Source organism: Myripristis murdjan, chromosome 10, assembly GCF_902150065.1.
Source record: "Myripristis murdjan chromosome 10, fMyrMur1.1, whole genome shotgun sequence".
NCBI lineage: Eukaryota > Metazoa > Chordata > Actinopteri > Holocentriformes > Holocentridae > Myripristis > Myripristis murdjan.
Genome location: NC_043989.1, coordinates 14,902,495 through 14,921,343, shown reverse-complemented (window position 1 = coordinate 14,921,343; position 18,849 = coordinate 14,902,495). Strand labels below are relative to the sequence as shown.

Here is an 18,849-nt window from a genome sequence, read left to right as displayed (position 1 = left end):
ACCTTTAAGATGCAATCTCAGTAAAGTTGTAACTTGCTTCAAAAAGCTGGCATTTATGACAAAAACCCTTTATGTCCAATGACAATACACAAAAAAGCATAAATTAATGCAAACAAGGACAAGGGTCAAAAGCAGTATGGTCTGATGGAATAATCTCTAAATGTCTTTATTTATTTCCAAAATGTGGATTGGTTTACATTTTGATGAAGCCAAAGGATGTCTTTCACCCTCAGTGTGTGTTACCAACACCAAAACATGGTGGTGTATCTGTAAAGGTTGGGGCATCTTACGAGGATCAGTAGGACTGAGGAATGTGCTTCATGGTGATTCATTAGCCAAGGTATAAGAGGCCAGATAACTTGTTTTGTTTTGTTTTTTCCCCAGAACAAGGTTTTCCCAACTTGTACGCTGATCCCTAATGATGTTCCCATATTCCAAAATGGCAATGTCTCCAAACGCATTGATAAACAAATTCATGAGCAGTTTCAGGAACACCATGTTGAAGTGAAACACCTTCCATGGTTTCCTCAGTCAAGTCAGGTTAATTTGTACACAGCCACATTGTGAAGAACAAGGTAATACTCCTGTGTAAATCTGAGCAGGGAAAAAAGGAAAGAGAGCCTGGAAGGGTCCTCACAGAGAGGGAACCCTATCCAGGACAGTGAGGGATGCAGTTTCTACTCAGGGTGGGCAAACAAATATTAAAAACTGATCAGAAAATGAAAAAAAAAAAAAAAAAACACGCAGCGTGCAAAAAGAACAAAATAAGAGTGTGCAGATGAATGTAAGGATCTGGCATAGAGTGTCAGCATCAACCCTGATGATAATTACAGTCACTTTTGTCATCATAAGACACAGCCACAACCTGAAGTGAAATGAGAGAGGAGACAAATCCACCCACACACAGCACAGACAAACTGAGAAACCGACACACACACACACGCACACTGACATGATTGAACAGCTGATGTCCAAGTTCATCCAGTAACAGGAACCCCTGATGTCCAGCCAGAATAAACCACCAGTGATACACCTGTGATTATAAACACAAAACATACATCATCCTGCACCTCAAAAAAAAGTCCAAACCCACACACACTGCTGTGGCACGTGTTCCCAAAGACTATAGGAGCTCCACTGGCTGGTGATAAGGCAGCTAGTCTGCTCATTACACAGAGCACAGTTTAAGAATATTGGATAATTTGTCATACATCATGATTGAAGTGGATGAATGTAAAACAAAACAAAACAAAACAAAACAGCCATTGCGTAGCCTACTCGTGTTTATTGGGATTTGTTTGCAATCAAAAAAAAAAAAAAAAATGTCATCATCAAGGTGTAATTTCAATATTCCACGAGTAAATCTTGCAACCCAGGAGTGCTAGTAGTAATGCAACTTTAAATGGTCACGGTACAGATCAACTTGTTTTTTTTTTTTTTTTTTTTTAATTAATCAAAAGATTAGGTGCGCTCGATTATTTGTCCGCGGTTAGGCCAGTGAGCGGAGCCTTCATCACCTTCACTTTTGTATAGTCCCTCGTCCCAGGTTATTGTAGTTAACTAAAAATAAATTAAAAACTAAACCCGGGTGTGAAACAACGTTTTAGTTAACCGAATTAGAAATAAAAACAAAAACTAGACTAAAACACAACAACTGAAACGATGCCATAGGCTATACTTACAAAATTAACTAAAATAAAAGTTTAAAAAAAAAAAAAAAAAAAAAAAAAAAAAAAAACAGAGATTATGTGTTTAGTTTTGGGTTTTGTCAGTTTGGTCAAATTTATCAACACAAGCAGGAGGAGGTATAGGTGCATGTGTTCACTGAGACTGGATGTGTTCATGACTGTGAGTCCAGTGCCCTCACAAAGTGCTGGGTTTGGATTATAATACCCATTCTGAACTTCTTAAATCTTGCTCCCGACAAAAAATACCCCCCATATTATAATTATAATAATAAAAAACAACTCACAACTAACACTGAAACTAATACAAAGTAAATTAAAACTACATTTTCAAACAATAAAAAAACTAACTTGAAACGAGCAAATGCACTCTGTAAACGAATTGAAACTAACAGTAATTGAAAATTAAAATTAAAAGCGAAATTAAAATTTAAAAAACTAAGCAAAAGTACCAAACTATAACAACTCCGCGCATGTTCCGCTCCTCTCACGCGAGACACGCTGAGCCGTGAACACGCGCAACGGTATTGCCTCGGAGGGGGCGTTGCCACAGCGCGTTGGTTCCTTCAAGCTGATTGGCCGGGAGAGGCGTCAGTCACTGTCGCACGGACGTCGCCAACAAAACACAGCCGCCCAGTGTCCCTTGGTGAGGAGAGAACAGGAGCCTGAGCAGAACAGGGAAATGAAGTTGTCAGACAGGACAGCCCTGAAACACTCTTCAACTGAGCTAGCTTGCGACTTAGGGGACGAGTAGAGAGATTTAGAGTCAGTAAATTTAGCTATGAAGGCCGTCCGTCGGAGTAGTTTGTAGCTACGTTTAGCACACGTTAGATAGCTAACGTCGGGGATCCCAGATAGAGGCATTTCTCAGTAGAGGGGAGCAAGTTACTGGTAACAACTTGCTAACTGACATTAGCTGGCTAACCTTTACCCACCGAGCCTCCTTCAAGTTCAAAAACTGGTGAGTCTTGTCAACAGTGTTTCAACAACTGGTATGTGTGTGTGTGTGTGTTTTGTCGTCCTGTTCGCTGTCTTATTACTAACACAAACTCTAAAGGTGAAGTTAGTGGACTTGTCACTGCAGCCAGCTCACAAGCTAGCATGCTGAACTTTTGCTGATGAAACGTTCACGTCTTGTTCTTGACGCTGGTTGCCGTGACATCCTTGTTGGGCTTGGTTAACTAAGAGTTTGTAGTCTGCTGTGCACCCAGTGAAGTCAAATAAGCTGTTATTTCAACGCCAATGCTGCCCGTGTGTGTGACAGGGTACGTAGCAGTATTATCTACGTGAGTCGTTAGTAAGTTTTAATAAGGAGTCAGTGAGTTTCTCGTAGTTTGCTGTTAACCAGCGTCGATTTTCGCTGAAATACTAGCATAGCATAGCTAGCCTGAAGCCTCGTTTTCTTCAGGTGTGCGGCTCTGCTTTGCAGCCATTTCCTGTCCCTGAAAGGTACAGGAAGTTAATGTGCTTTACCTTCATGTTAATTGCAACTGACTCCTTCCCTTCTCTTGAAACAGTTTGTCACTTCATCAGACAATTAGGTTTGGATTACTTTGCCCTCCACCATGCCTTTTCCTTTTGGGAAGTCTCAGAAGAGTCCGGCTGAGATAGTGAAGAGTTTGAAGGAGAATGTGGCATACATGGAAAAGCTGGACGCTGCAGAGAGCAAAAAGTGTGATAAGGTTAGTGATGATGTGATGTGCATGTTTGTTCCTCTGGCTACTTTATGGTTGAAATTGGGCTTGTCATTTTGATGTCAATGGACGAGACTAGCAGTTGACTATTTTTCTGTTTGTTAAGGTTGCAGAGGAGGTGTCAAAAAATCTGGCTTCCCTGAAAGAAGTGTTGTGTGGGACAGGCGACAAGGAGCCTCAAACTGAGGCTGTGGCTCAGCTCGCACAAGAGCTGTACAACACCAACCTCCTCATTGCTCTCATTGCAAATCTGCAGAGGATTGATTTTGAGGTGGGGGAAATGTACTATTTTCTGGGATGACTTTTATGTATGTGAGAAGTATTGATTTCTTTGTGCAGATACTGAAGAGTCAGTGGGTGCAAGTGCCTGATTGGGGCAGCTAAGCCCAAAGCAAAAAATATCTTTCCATATTAGCACTACAAGTCAGCTATTCATCAGAATGACTTCCACAGGGCAAGAAGGATGTGGTGCACTTGTTCAGCAATATTGTGCGACGTCAGATCGGTACTCGCACACCCACGGTAGAATACATCTCCTCACACCCACAGATCCTCTTCATGCTCCTGAAAGGGTAAGTTGTGGTTTTTTCCTGGGTATTTCATGTTAGATGTGTGCCAGGACTATCCAGTCAGAGTTGTCAAAGGAAAATTCCACCCTCGGACACTCTTACACTGTTAGATATCATTAATTTATGAGGTAGGGCTGGGCATTGATTAAATCAGTTAATTCATATGTATATTTTAACTCGATGCAACAAAAACAGCTGAATCGTAAAGTTGAGATTTTTACTACTTATGTTATAACAGCTGCTGAGTGCTCTGTCGAACAAGAAGGTGCATGCCCAGAAACGCATGCACGAATCACCAGTCACATGATCATGCTTGCAAAAATTCCCATCAGTTAGTGATAGCTGTTGGTGAAAAACAAGAAAAATGTAGATTAAAATCGTGAATGGTGTAGAGGAAAAAAAATGGAGATTTTATTTTTTGGGTCATATCGTCCAGCCCTGATTCTAGGAGTTATTTTTTATCCAGTGTTGTTTACCTGTTTTGGTTATACCTCATCCTGCCTCGAGATTTTTTTGACGGCACTCAAAGAACAGGTGAGAACTTGTTGAATTCAGCTGTGGGTTATACTGTATGTACAGGTGGAGAGAGCAGTAGCACAGTGAGACGTTTTCCAGGCAAGAAGAAGTGAAAGTCATGACACTCATTTAAATTTCAGCATGTTTTGGCTGCATTGCCTTCTGGTGTATGGAGGCTTCTGCTAGTGGACAAATTGTTATTTCTGTATGATTGTTAAATGTTTGTGCAGAATGGAGGGTCTGTAAAGAAACTCTTGCTCTTAGATTCTGAGGGGCTGACACCAAAGTTTAGCATTTTCTTTCAATGTTTTTGACAGATGGTACATTTTCTGCTATGAAAACTCCACTGTAGCTGCAGAGGAAATATCTCGCTGTAATGTCACATTGTCTGAGTTTTGCCAGTTAGTGCATCTGCAGGAATAACAAAAATATACTATAGTACAACAAAATATGCCCAGTAGCTGTTTTTTTTCATAGCTCTAAAAAATGTTTTACGTTCGGTTTGCCCTTCAAGGACATCGATTTTCTTCTTTTTCATTTTTTGTTTAATCTAGAGTGTAGGCAATATCTTACAACCAGCAAATGGTAACTCCATATGATGGAAAGCTATTTTACTGAAAGGCCTGATATGTATAAACCTTTGCAGATATGAGACTGCAGAGGTGGCCCTGAACTGTGGGATGATGCTGAGAGAGTGTCTGCGTCATGAGGCTTTGGCACGGACAGTGCTCTTCTCTGAGGACTTCTACTGCTTCTTCCGTTATGTGGAACTGTCAACCTTTGACATTGCCTCGGATGCTTTTGCCTCATTCAAGGTTCACTGCTAATTTGCTTTCTTATGATGTTACGTCTGTACTAACATGATAATAATTATAATAGTGATAACACTAATCATCATCATCATCATAAGCTGTACTCGTGGAGCACTTAAACCATAGTCCACAAAGTGCTTTTACAAGCCAAAAAAGAATATAAATATAAAAGAGAAGATAAAAGCTTTGATTCAAACACTCTGATCTCTGTCTTCTCAGGATCTTCTCACAAGACACAAGATTATGTGCGCAGATTTTCTGGAGACCAATTACGATAGGGTGAGTTTTCTAGTCTGCATTTTGAAGAGAAATTCTCTTGCTGTGCTTAACATACACATTTTAAAACTCTTTTTTATATTTGTCAGGTGTTTACAGAATACGAGAAGCTCCTACATTCAGACAACTACGTCACCAAACGTCAGTCTTTGAAGGTACTGTCACTCTCAAATCAGAATTTCAACAAGTACTGAAACTCTAATTAAAATACCTGTCAAACATTTATTTGGGCCACTGACACAGGAATCACTGACTTGCTCACTGACTGCATGTTCAACCAAACAAAGTGCTCTTCATTCAACTGTGTGACTGTTTTCAGCTCCTTGGGGAACTTCTGCTGGATAGACACAACTTCACTGTGATGACCAAGTACATCAGTCGGGCAGAGAACTTAAAACTGATGATGAACTTGCTCAAAGATAACAGCCGCAACATCCAGTTTGAAGCCTTCCATGTCTTCAAGGTGTGTACTGCTGCATGCATCATAAATTTCGAAAAGTTTTCTTTAGTTTTTAGGACATATTACATGTATCTTCAACTGTTACAGTAAAACAATTTGCAGTACACTGAACTGAATTTTTTGAGGTTGCATTGTAAAATATTACATACCTTTTTACATAAAAGTTAATCATTCTGTAGCTTTTAAATCATTAGAATCTAGTCCATAGAGGTGTTAATTTTTTCTAATATAAGGCATATGTTGGTAAAATATTGGTATAAGGTCACTGCTTAATGTTGGAATTAGTTTATTTTTGGAAACTTTATAAGAAATGTAATTGCAATTGTAATAGGCAAAGAGTTGTCAAGATCACACTCAAATTAAAAACCTATTTCTGTTGTGGTCCTTAATAATTAGAATTGAGCATGAATTAAACACTGTGGACAACAAAGCAGCAGATGATCTCTGCCTGCCAAACTACTATAATTTGTTGAATTTTGTGCTACTAGTTAGAGAAGTTGTTACATTTTTAAAGGGCAGACAACACACTTCAGGATGCAGCTCTTCAGTCTTAGGCTCCATATGTCCCTCTCTGCTCTCATAGGTGTTTGTTGCAAACCCCAACAAGACTCAGCCTGTGCTGGACATACTGCTGAAGAACCAGACCAAGCTAGTGGACTTCCTGAGCCACTTTCAGACAGACAGATCTGAGGACGAGCAGTTCTGTGACGAGAAGAACTATCTGATCAAGCAGATCCGAGACCTGAAGAGGCCCACGGCACCCGAGGAGGCGTAAGGTCGCAGGGATGACCGCTCCGTCAGGTGGTGTTATTATTAGAGGTGGCGGTTGGAGGGATTGAGCCCTTGGAGAAGTGAGAGTGTAACAGAGATACTTCCTTAGGATCCATTAACCTCAAAATATAGGAGTAAAGTAAAAACTACTTCTTTCACTTTTTTTCTTAGTGTGGATATGATTTCCATCAGGCAACTGTGAGTGGGCCAAGAACTGTTATTTAAACCTTAGTGCTTCTTTAGTGTTAATAAAATGCATCTAGTCAGAGCTTGTAATGTTGGACCTTAAACTGTTACCTTTTAGATAAGCAATTTCCTCATACATTTTCACTGGAAAAGCCCTTACAATAAAAGAAGCTTCACCCCATCCACAGCCAGCACAAGCTCTGAGGTGTTCTTGAAAGCCTTTTTCACAAAGATGTCAATATATCAGCGGCTTTAAAAATTATGAGGAAGAATAAATGTTTTGCTAATGTAAGCGTAAGGTTAACATTTTGAAACTTAACTCTTCTTTCTAATACATTGCTTAGCCCAACTAATTCCATAGTATTGGTTTATTGCCTTATTGTAAGCTATTCTGTTATTCTGGGATGTAAATGATCTTCTGAAATTTGACATAAGCGTAATGACATCTGGATTATATTTTAGCCAGGTCAGCGCATGGTAATCTTTGGTGTTTAATAGGTGGTTAGTTGGCCTTTGGTGCGTGTGTAAGGTTTGAGGGGTCAGAAGTCATCCTGCTGTACTTGCTAATGCGTTAGCTGGCACAGGAAGAGAAAATCAAAACCATAGAGAAATCAATTTATTGTGCAGGGGTTTTAGTTAGGCTGTGGTCAGCAAGGCTTACATGACTGAAATAGAAACAAGGTATCAGATAATGCTGCAGGGTGTCGGGCAGCCATCAGTTCACTGCTAACATGGGCGGTCAGGATATACCAATTGATCTCAATGGATGCACTTCATTTCATCCCCAGATACACAGTGAAAATGACTTATTTTTGATAATAATTATACTCTTTAATTATACTCTATTTAAGAAATATACGCAGTATGAGAATTTACCTTGATCTTTTTTTTTTTTTAATGGGAGTGGGATCTATAGGATGAAAAATGCCACAAAGCAACAGATTATAGGACAGAAACTCAGCAGAAACCAATATTTTCACCAGACGGGTTAAGAAACTCATTGATGTGCTGCTGCTTGACAAAAACAGCACTGCTCAGCAGAAAAGAAATATTATTGCAGACTACTTGAAGTGTTTTTGATAAAGCGTTGCAATGCATCATAAGTATCTTATAAGTACTCATATTGGAACACAATTTAATCTATTATGTTAATTGACTTGGCATGTGTGTATGATGTGGTGTGTGCTGACAGGAATTGCTTTTCCTGGATAATTTTACTTTGAAATTCAGTGGGGGGGCTTCAGAAACACAACATAGTGGTATGAGGTGATTTATTTTTCATTTGGCCATGTTGATCATCTTATACTCTCGGCTTGAGGCAGAGTACTTTCATAAAATCCACAGAAGATGTATTTAAGATCTTTTTTGATGAAAATTTATAGTTAAAGCAAATTTCTCTTTGCTCTTTTCCAATTCAGTTAAATTCTGCTATGGAGTTGATCACCCTAATTTCATGCAAACAAAACCTCCCTCTGATAAAGTTTGAAGCAGTTCTGTTTGCACAGCCAAATGTGCAAAAAGCAAAGGTGGCAAATACTAAATACACCTAATTCAAAATGTCATAATGCATTATGTATGAAACTGTTTTTTATGTGATTGTGATTATAATTAGAGTACATTATAATATGCCTATGATGCATTAGTATGCACTACCTATCAAAGTCTCATTACACTCACAAAATAGTGACATGCACTGTTAAAACAAGCACAGGTCTGTTCTGGATGATGCGCACTGAATTTACCAAGGTCACTCACTTGGCTCAGCTGTGGGTTGAACCGCTAAGGCCGAGGTTACATGTGAAACTTTTCATGCTCTGTGGGCGCATGCAATTGAGTTTGTTTTGGAGCTCCAGCCAATGGAAATCATGACTTTGGTTTACATCACCATCAGAAGGGTTTCATATGGGTTTGTTGACATTTAAACAGTAAAAATTTAATTTACAACATGCAGCAAAATTGCATTTAAGTTGCACTGTGTATCGTCGGCCTTAGAAAGCATTCTGTTGAAATAATTGCCTTACTTGTCACTGTTTCTAAAACTGCATATTAGGGATTTTGAGAATTTGTTGTGTGTTGGCACAGTCTTTAGTATATACCTCATGGGATTTGAGTTTGTAAATGCTGTGTTCTCTTTCTTTCCTTCCTTGACAATATGTTTTATTTGACATTTTGATTATACACAACAGTGGTTTGTATGCATGCCTAAACTTGATAACTATGTTTTAACTTGAACAGGGACTGCAACCTGGTTTTCACAATAGAAAACTAGACTTTTGAAACTAAATATTTTATTGAGTGGTGCCACACAAATGTTAATTCATAATGAATTGCAATATGGTACCATATAGTGAATGCTGCCTTACCTAAAGAAATTTAATCGATTGTAATGATCATGTGAAAACCTCTTAATTTGTTTTTTAAACCAAAGTCTATATGAAAGGGAAAAAAATGCATTTCACGCCCCAAATGTAGCAGTAATTTCTCAGACCCACATCCAACAGCCAGATAAATATGCTGCAAATGTGATCCTATGTGTGTATATATCATAGAAATTTATTTCAGTTTCTATGGTACATACATTTTGAAAAGAGAGATCTGCAGAGAACCCTCAATATAGGTTTTTGGTCATACTTAATTTGCATTTTTAGATCAATATACATGCCTCCAAATAATCGTAAGGTCAATATGAGGCCTTTCTGGGTCCATAAATTTGTTTTGGAAATTTACTGTGCATGTGGTACATAATGCATAAACAGCCTGATGTAGTCCTGCTCACTGTGCAGCACCATGCCAGCCAGCTTCTGAGAGAACGTTTGCAGAGTATCTCTGGGCTAAGATGTTTCTCAAAACATCCCTGGCACTGATAAATTTATTAAAGAGTTTATGAGAGTTATGTAAAATCTAACCGTTGCAAATGTGAAATCCACCAATTTCAAAAATAATACTGAACAAACACACACACACACACACACAGGTCTCCATTACAAGTAAGCTAAACTTCCGTTACCACCAGGTTTATTTTAAGAAATAATTCCATGTGAATTTAAAAGTGGGTGCTTGGTCCATACAAACTTTCTTGAAATACGGCTCTAATCATGAGGTTCATTTTGGCATGGATAAATTGTTTATACAGATTCATCAAATACAGTTTGGGTAATTCACCAAAAGGAGTTATTGGCACCTTGTATCAGCTGTACAAAAATACATTTCTTGGAATAATCCTACCTCCGGTTATTTGAGTACATCATAATTCACTGGCAATTTTATTTAGACATCAACATAAATTCCTTAATGTAAGATAAAGACTATAAATTTGGTGATTGAAACCTCTTTTTGAAATGTAAATGTAATTTTTCCACTCTGTTGCCTTCTTTTTTCCCCCATAACCTTAGATACATGAATATTTTCCTTATTTACCATGGGAGAGAATTGTAAGTGTATATAGCTTTATTTTAAAGAGCAAAAGTGTGAAAGCATTCATGAAAATAAAATTTCATGGCACAACATTTTCTGTGGCTCCATCAATTGAGATGATTATTTTAGGAAAGTGAATTCCCCTACAAACTTAGACTAAGTTTGAAACCCAGGGAACTTGCCTTAAAAGAATGAGATGTGTATTTTAAAGACTGAAGACAAGAAGCAGTGTGACAATGCAGTCGTCTCTCTTGTGTTGGTTTTATCTTGGACTTTTTTCATGTGTAGCTCAGTCTTCAGGTGGCTGTAGCATTTAGATTTTGTATTTTAAACACTGAGCTTGCGCTCTTTTTCCAGAGTAACTTACAAGAAGTGCAACAAGAGAGACTGTTTTCATTGTGAGATTACCAGAATTTCAAGCAACCAAAACTTTAAACAGGATTATAATTTAAAGCAATAACTTGATTTATACCTGGCATAATTTTAGCAATGAGAAATTGGATTTAGTTCTATATGTGTTGCAGAAAATTGCAGAAAAGGTAAGTTGCATCATGATGCTTTAACAGACGTCTCAACCTTTGGCTGGCATTTGATTGAAAGCATAACATCTGTCTGTAAGAAACTCAGTAATGAGAAACAGATTATAAAGTGAGTTATTTTTCTAAGCCTAATGTGTTGCTTTTGTGATTTCTCCTGGTCTGCTCCATCACACGTTTTGGCCTACAGTGCTCCATCTGCAGCATCTTCTCATCCTGGTGTTTTCCTGGACTATCAAGCTGTGCTCCTGAAATTCACACAGTCCTGAACGCACCATTTTCCTCATCACTCTAGCTGCATTGTGAATTTCCTGCGGGATGAATAAAGTATCTATCTATCTCTATCTATCATGTTCTTTAGACCTTGCTCTTAGGATGGACTGAAATCACCTGGACGTCCACGACTCTGCTTCCTTTTCTCCCTTGACTCGTCTCTGGCTGTCCACGTCACTGCTGCCTCCTCAGTCTGCCGCAGCCACTCGCATGTAGATCCAATGTGGAACGTCCAAGAGCCATGCTTTGAGGATCCTTCCCAGGTCTCTCAGGGATTTAGAGAAACACAGAGGTTTATCCAAGCTCAAGGGAAGTGAGACAAACAATGTCTCCACCCAGTGGCCATCTGATTGATCTCCCTTTGTCACTCAGGCAAAAAAAGAAAAAAACACTATTGATTCATGTGAAAGCACGCTCTTAACAAAAAGCTCCTCTCGTGCAAAACAACAGCCTCAAATCACTGCAAAAATTCTTGAGCATTCAGAACAAACATCTTAGCAGGATGGATCTAAAGTAAGAGCTATAGCTGCAGTTTAAGGCAATGCAAAGTTTTTAACCTATTCCAAATGCTCATCAAATTGATTTTGCCAACATTATAACTCATAATCTTTGTGAATATAAACATCTTTGAAAAGCTAACAAGGTGATGACTGGTGCCAGTTTAATATTGCTGACTGAGCGAATGGATGAATGGGAGGATATTTGCATATACCAGTATATATTTTACATTGAAATGTACCTTTACTTATAACCTATATATGCCTTAATTTTTCTCTCTCTCTTTTTTTAACACTGAAATGCACTTTTACCTCCAGTAGAGTTTTCCCACATACTGTCAGATGTCCTTTGCATCTCTTACAGTCCATTCTCCCTGTGGTGCAAATTAATATTGGCAGTGTTTAAATAACCCACCCCCCCTTTTAGCAGCTCTGACTCTGGAGCAGCAGCGGTGTCACTGAGTCCCCAGCCCGGTTCAAAACACTGGGATGCATTCCATCGTACCAGGAGGCAGCCTGCATGACTGAAGGCAGTTCAATCGGCTGGCACTTTTTTTTTCCCTCCAGAGGTCAAATTCCCCCATGTGAAATTTGTGTCAACAAAAATTTAACCATCTTGAACCTAAGAGGCCTACATTTGTTTGATGATGCAACAGCTAAATTCATAACACAAAAAGATGTTTCAGCTACTTTGAACACATGAAGGCATTATAGCCTATTGTTGGGGGGAAAATATCCTAATGAGCACAATAAACACACCACTGAAGGTCTCAGAGGTTTTCTGCACTTTTAAATAGTACAGCATTCAAACTATTGCTTCATGAGATTAAACTGTGTTTTTATTTTTTTATTATTATTTTTTTTTTAATATACATGGTCAAATGCAAAGTCAGTTGGAATTTGAGTCCACCAATGGCACTCTATACAAGCAGAGAAAATGCAGTCTGGGAAAGTAGGTTAAAGTTCAATCAAACAAGGAGGCAAATAAGGCTACGATGGAGGGTATTCTCACGGCAGAGGGGCGTACCATGCTTTGAAAACGCACCATCAGCCCGGCTGAGGTTGGGATCACTGAAAAAGCATGTTGGAAAAGTATGCAATGGGGACATTTTTTGGCTCCATATCAAGCGGGAGGATTGAGGGACATGCTGCTGCAGATAGAGCACAGGGCTATGTGGGGGTAGGGTTTACAGGGGTTACAGGTCACAAGCCTTCTGGGTCTCTTTGACCACACCACTGAATGGAGCAGCGAGATGGGTAATCAAACTATTCACCTCTCCAAACCACAAAGTCTAGCTTTTGCAGGGAACTTTATTTCTTTGTGTGACTGCAGCGTCAAAAACAGGATGGTCTAAATGCAAAACCCAAAGCAGGGAATACCATGTTTATGTGGATTAAGAGGACATCTACAAGATTGCGTCGTCTGCGTTCCTTTCCCCACCCCCACAAAGAGAAAAACAACAAAAAAAAGATGCTCTCACAATTTCATGCATGACAAAACTTTTTGTTGGTGAAAAAGGCTGGCAAAGAGGATCTGTAGGAGATCCAACATCTGCGTGCTAAGGTACGTGGTAATATTGGAGTGTCCTGCATGGTAAGGCTTGTATACTGGAGCCATACTATTTCAAACACCCCAACAAAATGCGACGGATATGGAGGTAGGTTGCTTATGTGCGTGCATCTTTTTCCTCTTTATTCCATTATAGGGATATTTATTTGATAACCTGCCCTGATTGGAAAAGGTTTTCTACCCAAACGTTTGGTTAAAAGAAAACTAGGGGCGTCACTTAATTTGCTTTTTTCCTCGATAGGGGATTGATGATTTAATTAATTGTTAGACCGTATTGTTAAGGTGGAGCGTATTCAACACATGTGCAATGCAACAGTCTTCCACGCAGAAAATGCCTCCGCTTATGTCGGAATCGTCCCAACTTCCATCGGCTGCACTTGGGGAGCCACACAAGCTGAAATTCTCTATTTAACGTGTTTTGCAGAGATATTTGATAAGGCTATTGTTTGGGCTTCCCCCCCCCACTCTCAGATTTAATAACTCGTATAAACCCCTCCGAAAATGTGGCCACCTGCTCTGTAGAAGTTGGAAATGACTGTGTTAGGAAGTAATTGGACAAAAGTAGACGCGATTCCCATTGAGATCCTTTTTCTTTTTCTTTTCTTTTTTTTTTTTTTTTTAATTGACTTGAGCCGAGCAGCTGGTCACAAGACGCGGTTGGCGCCACTTTGTCAAGGCGCAACACCTTCAGTGAAAGCGAGCCTCATTCATAAACTTATTAAAAGGTAACTCGGAAAAAACAAGCCTCCTGTTAAAGTGGGACTGTTGCAGTAATAATAGCTGCAAATTATGTGTTCATGGTTTTTGAAGATAAGTTTAAAATCCTCACGGTGTTCATTGCATGTACAGATAATGTGACTTTACAATAGTGGAAATTTATGTTTTCATTGTGCCTAGACTAATTATTTTATTCTAAATAAATAAATAAATAAATAACCAGCAGCTAAGCAGTGCAACCTTTTCAGACTTCTTACCAGCTACAAAAGCCTTAAAGTCTAGGAATGAAAAATATAGGCTTTATAAAATCCCTATCTATCTATGAATAGTAAGTGAATTGTCTTAAATGTTCCCTTCCTCGTCCCAATATTATTGCATGACTAATGTAAGGAGTTTAAGTCCCACAGTGTATCAGACTGAAAGTTTCTGCCACAAAAATGTGATGTTAACCAAGCTGAATCCTGGTTTTATAATATGGTGATATCACAGCTACAATAATCAGTGTAGCCTACTGTTGCCTATGCAATCCTGCACAAAACAAATTAGAAGATGTTCTGGTTATATTTGCAATGTCTGGAAACAAACATTTTGCAGTCACCGCCGGCAGTGATGTAGTGGCAAACAAAACGGTGGGTTAAATAATTGCCTCCAGTCGATGATCATCACAAGGCAAACCATCAATTTAAGCCAAAAATCAATTCTTGCTTTCAGAAAAGCATTCTTTACCCATTCTTTCCTTAAGAGAGTCTATCTTCAATTACCTTGCATCAGTTCAATACTACTTACATGTTTTTATTGTAGGTCTTAATTTATTTCCCCTACAAATGAAGAGACAAACAGCTGCTTTGGCCATTGCTTTACATTGCTTTTTTGAGTTAAAGGATCATTTTCAATATTTACATGCATGCCACTGGTAATCAATTTTGTCCTCTTTTCAGATGGCGCAGACGGGGAATATCTCATATGGAGTAGGAGGCAATCGAGGACATCTGTCCCATGACTTCCATGTCTTTATTGACCCTATGGTCCTCCAGCTAAGGTGCATCTAGTGTAGTTAGTGAAGTAGTCCAGTATCTACTGCCCTAGTTGCTCCTTCTGGCTGGAGGGCTTGTTCTGCCAAGTCCTGAAATGTTTTTCATTACATATGGCCTGCAAACTCCTGTACCTCTGTAATGAAATGCCTCTAGTTTTATTTTTTAGAATATTATAACATTTTATGATTCAGTTCAGCGCATAAGACTTGTGTATCTGTGTAATTACCTAGAGCCAGCATGCAGTGTTGCAGTTTTTTCCCCAAAGAATTCCCACCAAGAAAAATGAGTGTAGTCATTAATATGAATGTAACAACCTAATCACTTGTTTTCATTTTTATTTAATCAGATATTGAGTCAGAAATGTTTATGAAATGTAGAGACGACGGTTTTCAAATGTGTTGATGTGTTAATAAATGCCAGTGCATACCACATGTTTCATTTATCATTGGGATTGTGCTAAAACCTGCATGTTTTCCTTTATCAGTGACTCAAATTAATATGCGGTGTATTGCCTGGACGTCTTGTGCTGTAGACCTGGCAGTTCCAAAGTGCTCACAGTGCAGGTAGTACACAACACATCTACTGCAGTATGTGCACTTCAGGTACTTCTGGTCACCTTATCTTTTTCATCAGCCGATTCATTACCTCGACGGCAGATGTGCGGGATGTGTTTACAGAGAGTTTTGTTGGTTTGCTCTCAGCTTCGTCATATTTCTGCTGTGCAAATCCATGCAAAGCTCCCTGTTACTCAGACATGCAGCCAGAGGAAGAGAGAAACCTTCCCTGAAATGGTTTTGTTATGGTAGGCACACAGATGAATGCTTGATAGACAAAAAAAATCAATTCACCGCAGGCATGACAGAACAGCTGCTGTTGTTGTCTTGCTGTCAGGCCAGTTAGGCTCTGAAGACATCTTAATATCAACTCATTGTGCTGTTGCTGTGTTGTCTTGCTGTTTTCGGGTGGATGACTTAGCAATTTTAATACTAAACAAAATCTAAACCAAAATTGCACAGTATCCATCTGTAATCCGCCAGATGTTCCGAGCAGCCATAAATTTCTTTTTATTTGTATAAAAACTATTTCAATCAAACTGCCATAATAAATGTGCTTTTGTAAGTTACCAACTTTTAATACAAAAAAGAGCGTGTGGACTTCTCTGGTGCCTGCTGGCATGCAGATTGACCACTAGATGGCACCAGCTTAATTTTATTGGTTCTAAATAGCAAGATTGGCAACTGAGATCCCAGTCCACTCAAGATGAGATGGAGATACTGGAGTCATTGTGAAATGAAATATTATTTGGTATTGATACTACAGAATTAAGGCCTGAATTATAAAATGATACTTTTGCCAAATCCTGTAAGTTAATAGTCCTTGTGAGCTTTTCTCTTTGTATTGATGTTTTTCTTACTGCACTAATAAAAACACTTTGTGTCCATATAGTAAGCTTATGTCATTTATTTTTAATGCACTATGTATATATACATTTATACAGCCCTGCAGCGGGAATAGTAGCCCATTGTGGCGTAATTGCTGCCGTGCATTGTACCATTCATCTAACAGGACAACAGCGCAGGTACTGCATTAATTCCCTGCTAAGCTGTGCTCTGCAGCCACTAAGGGCAATGCATCAGCCCAGATCATCATTACATGAGAGAGGAGATTTCTATATGCGCGCACCGGAGCCGTGGCGCGCGCTTTGAGGAGGGCGCAGATTTATTCGGGGCTCGTTCATCTGAGCAGCCAGCTGAGAGTCTGTGCTGCAAGTGAAGAGGGACTCTTTAAGTTATCAGGATAGCTTTACCAAGAGGCTTAACACAAACAGCTCTCCAAGTGGACGGACCGCGCAGCCTCTCAGGTCTTGGCTTCCCTGGATGGAAAGCGGAAGGATGCTTATCAGAGCGGAGCCAGGAGCTGCACTTTCACTTCATCAGCACAATCACAGGATCCGTCTGTAACTTTTTTTTTTTTCTTGGTTTGGGAAGTTTATCTCAGCTGTTTGTATCCCGCCCCACAGTTCCGTTTCGCCAAGTGCCGGTCGTATGCCATGGTTGGTGTGTCAGTGCATAGTGCGCTCTTTCTGTGCGCTCTCCTCCAGCTGTTCTCCCTGCCCGCGGGACAGGTAGCTGTACCAAACTGCCAAGAGGTGCGCACTGTGTTTCAGTCTCACCACCCGGGCTCCAAATGGGTCCCAGAAACCCCAGTTTCAGGTAACTATCAGCCTAAATCTCTACCTACCATCTGCTGTACGCATAGGTCTGTCAACTGCATTACAGCCTTTCTGCAGCTTTGGGACGTTGTAGGTCGGACTGAAATAACGTTTCATGAGTTAACGTTAGGATTAATGATCACTATTTTTATGAGATAATTTGGGGCCACTCAAATTTTACTTTGGCATTCCATATTAGCCAAAGAGAAAGAGATCTTTAACACAGACTTCTCCGAGTTGTTGTTTTGTTTGTTTGATTTTTCCCAAGGCTAACGAGAGCCAAATGCACAGATTCTCCAGCCCAGTTGATGAACCTTTTACCAGTCTGCCCATTCACCAGTTTACCCTGTTAGATCTGCCGGCTGATTTACATAAACTACCAGTTAACTTAAACTGTCTGACTGCAGGTTGTGATCCTACCATAGAGCCAAATAGCCTTTTCTGAAATCTGCCAAACTTTTGTCAGTGCTTTTGGAATTCATGTATGATGATTTTTTAAAACATGTTTTGTTTTTTTTTGTTGGTTTTTTTTTTACAGTTTTGGCTCTTTTGCTGTTGCTGAGTGTTGATATTTCATTTAATTGTGTAAAACTTTACAAAGTAGGAGTGCTGGAAAAGGATTATCTAATGATACAAAAACAACAAAAAGATCAGCACTCTAAGGCTTGATTAACAAGTTTTGCCCCAGTCAGGTTTTTTATCCAGCTTTTGCTCTGCTACACTGAATGGATTATAGATTAGTGCTGAGATATAAATTTTGGCTACCCTGAAAACAATCTTCTAAAAGATGCAATCATCCAAACAGAGTAATTATTGTTCCCTGGACTATGGGAGCTGAAATGCCACCTGAATCAGTATCAGTTGAAAAGAATGAATGCGTCTCAACAAAAGTGATCTGTAGAAACATGAACAAGAAATACACTGAGCCAATTGTTAAATAATTCAGGGCTTGTGGGATAGAGGAACATTTAAAATCTCCCATCCTGCTTTGCAGGATACAGCAAGTTGACTGTGTAATTGGTGCACTGCTGGAGCCTGTTGCTTGCATTCTGATTGAGTATGTAAATTGATATCCCTCTCATGTGGCTGAATCACAGCTGGCTGCAAATGTTAACTGGGTGTTTCACTGTCATGTCAGTGAGGGGAAGAGCTTCAGGTTAACTGTTTTCTCCCCCTCCACAGCGAGCGATTCCTCTGCCTTGCACCCACTTGATTTTAAAACAGTTCATCAGAAAATAATACAAAATTTACTGTGGACATCTAAGTGTGCAACAAATCAAGATTATGTTGTGCTTGACGCAAAGTGCTTGAAAGCAAACAGCAGTCACAATAGATTTTCGAAAAACATGTTTTGTTTACGCACCCTCTTCCCGTGTTATAGCTCATCTGTGGGTGCATGCAGCTCTAACCAATGCATTTCTACATGCATCCATCTTTAATCGTACAGAGTCAAACACGGTCTTCCAGCTACAGGGCATGAAGCATAAAACGGGAATCATATCAGGCCAAGAGAAATATTTACCCTCTCAAAGTCTCAGGCAGCCAGCTTTACTTTCCCTTATTTCTCCTGCACCTTGACAGTGAAATCTGTATGTGTTGGCCACCATACAACCACACTTACAATGGA

At 39.4% G+C, this 18,849-nt stretch overlaps 2 protein-coding genes across 2 annotated transcripts in view; both read left to right on the top strand.

The window, feature by feature from the left end:
- Positions 1–2,305: 2,305 nt before the first annotated feature.
- cab39l1 (calcium binding protein 39, like 1) lies at positions 2,306–10,475 on the top strand. The gene is made up of 9 exons (XM_030061667.1): positions 2,306–2,646; positions 3,203–3,367; positions 3,486–3,650; positions 3,833–3,951; positions 5,111–5,279; positions 5,496–5,555; positions 5,642–5,707; positions 5,872–6,015; positions 6,596–10,475. The coding sequence occupies exons 2-9, from the start codon at positions 3,251–3,253 to the stop codon at positions 6,785–6,787; spliced, it is 1,032 nt and encodes a 343-aa protein (XP_029917527.1). The 5' UTR covers positions 2,306–2,646; positions 3,203–3,250; the 3' UTR covers positions 6,788–10,475.
- Positions 10,476–17,060: 6,585 nt separating this feature from the next.
- Positions 17,061–18,849, top strand: part of gpc3 (glypican 3) — a 97,596-nt gene continuing 95,807 nt past the window's right edge. The window contains exon 1 of the mRNA XM_030062103.1: positions 17,061–17,223. Coding sequence (XP_029917963.1) covers positions 17,061–17,223 — 163 coding nt within the window. The remainder of the gene's footprint in view (positions 17,224–18,849) is intronic.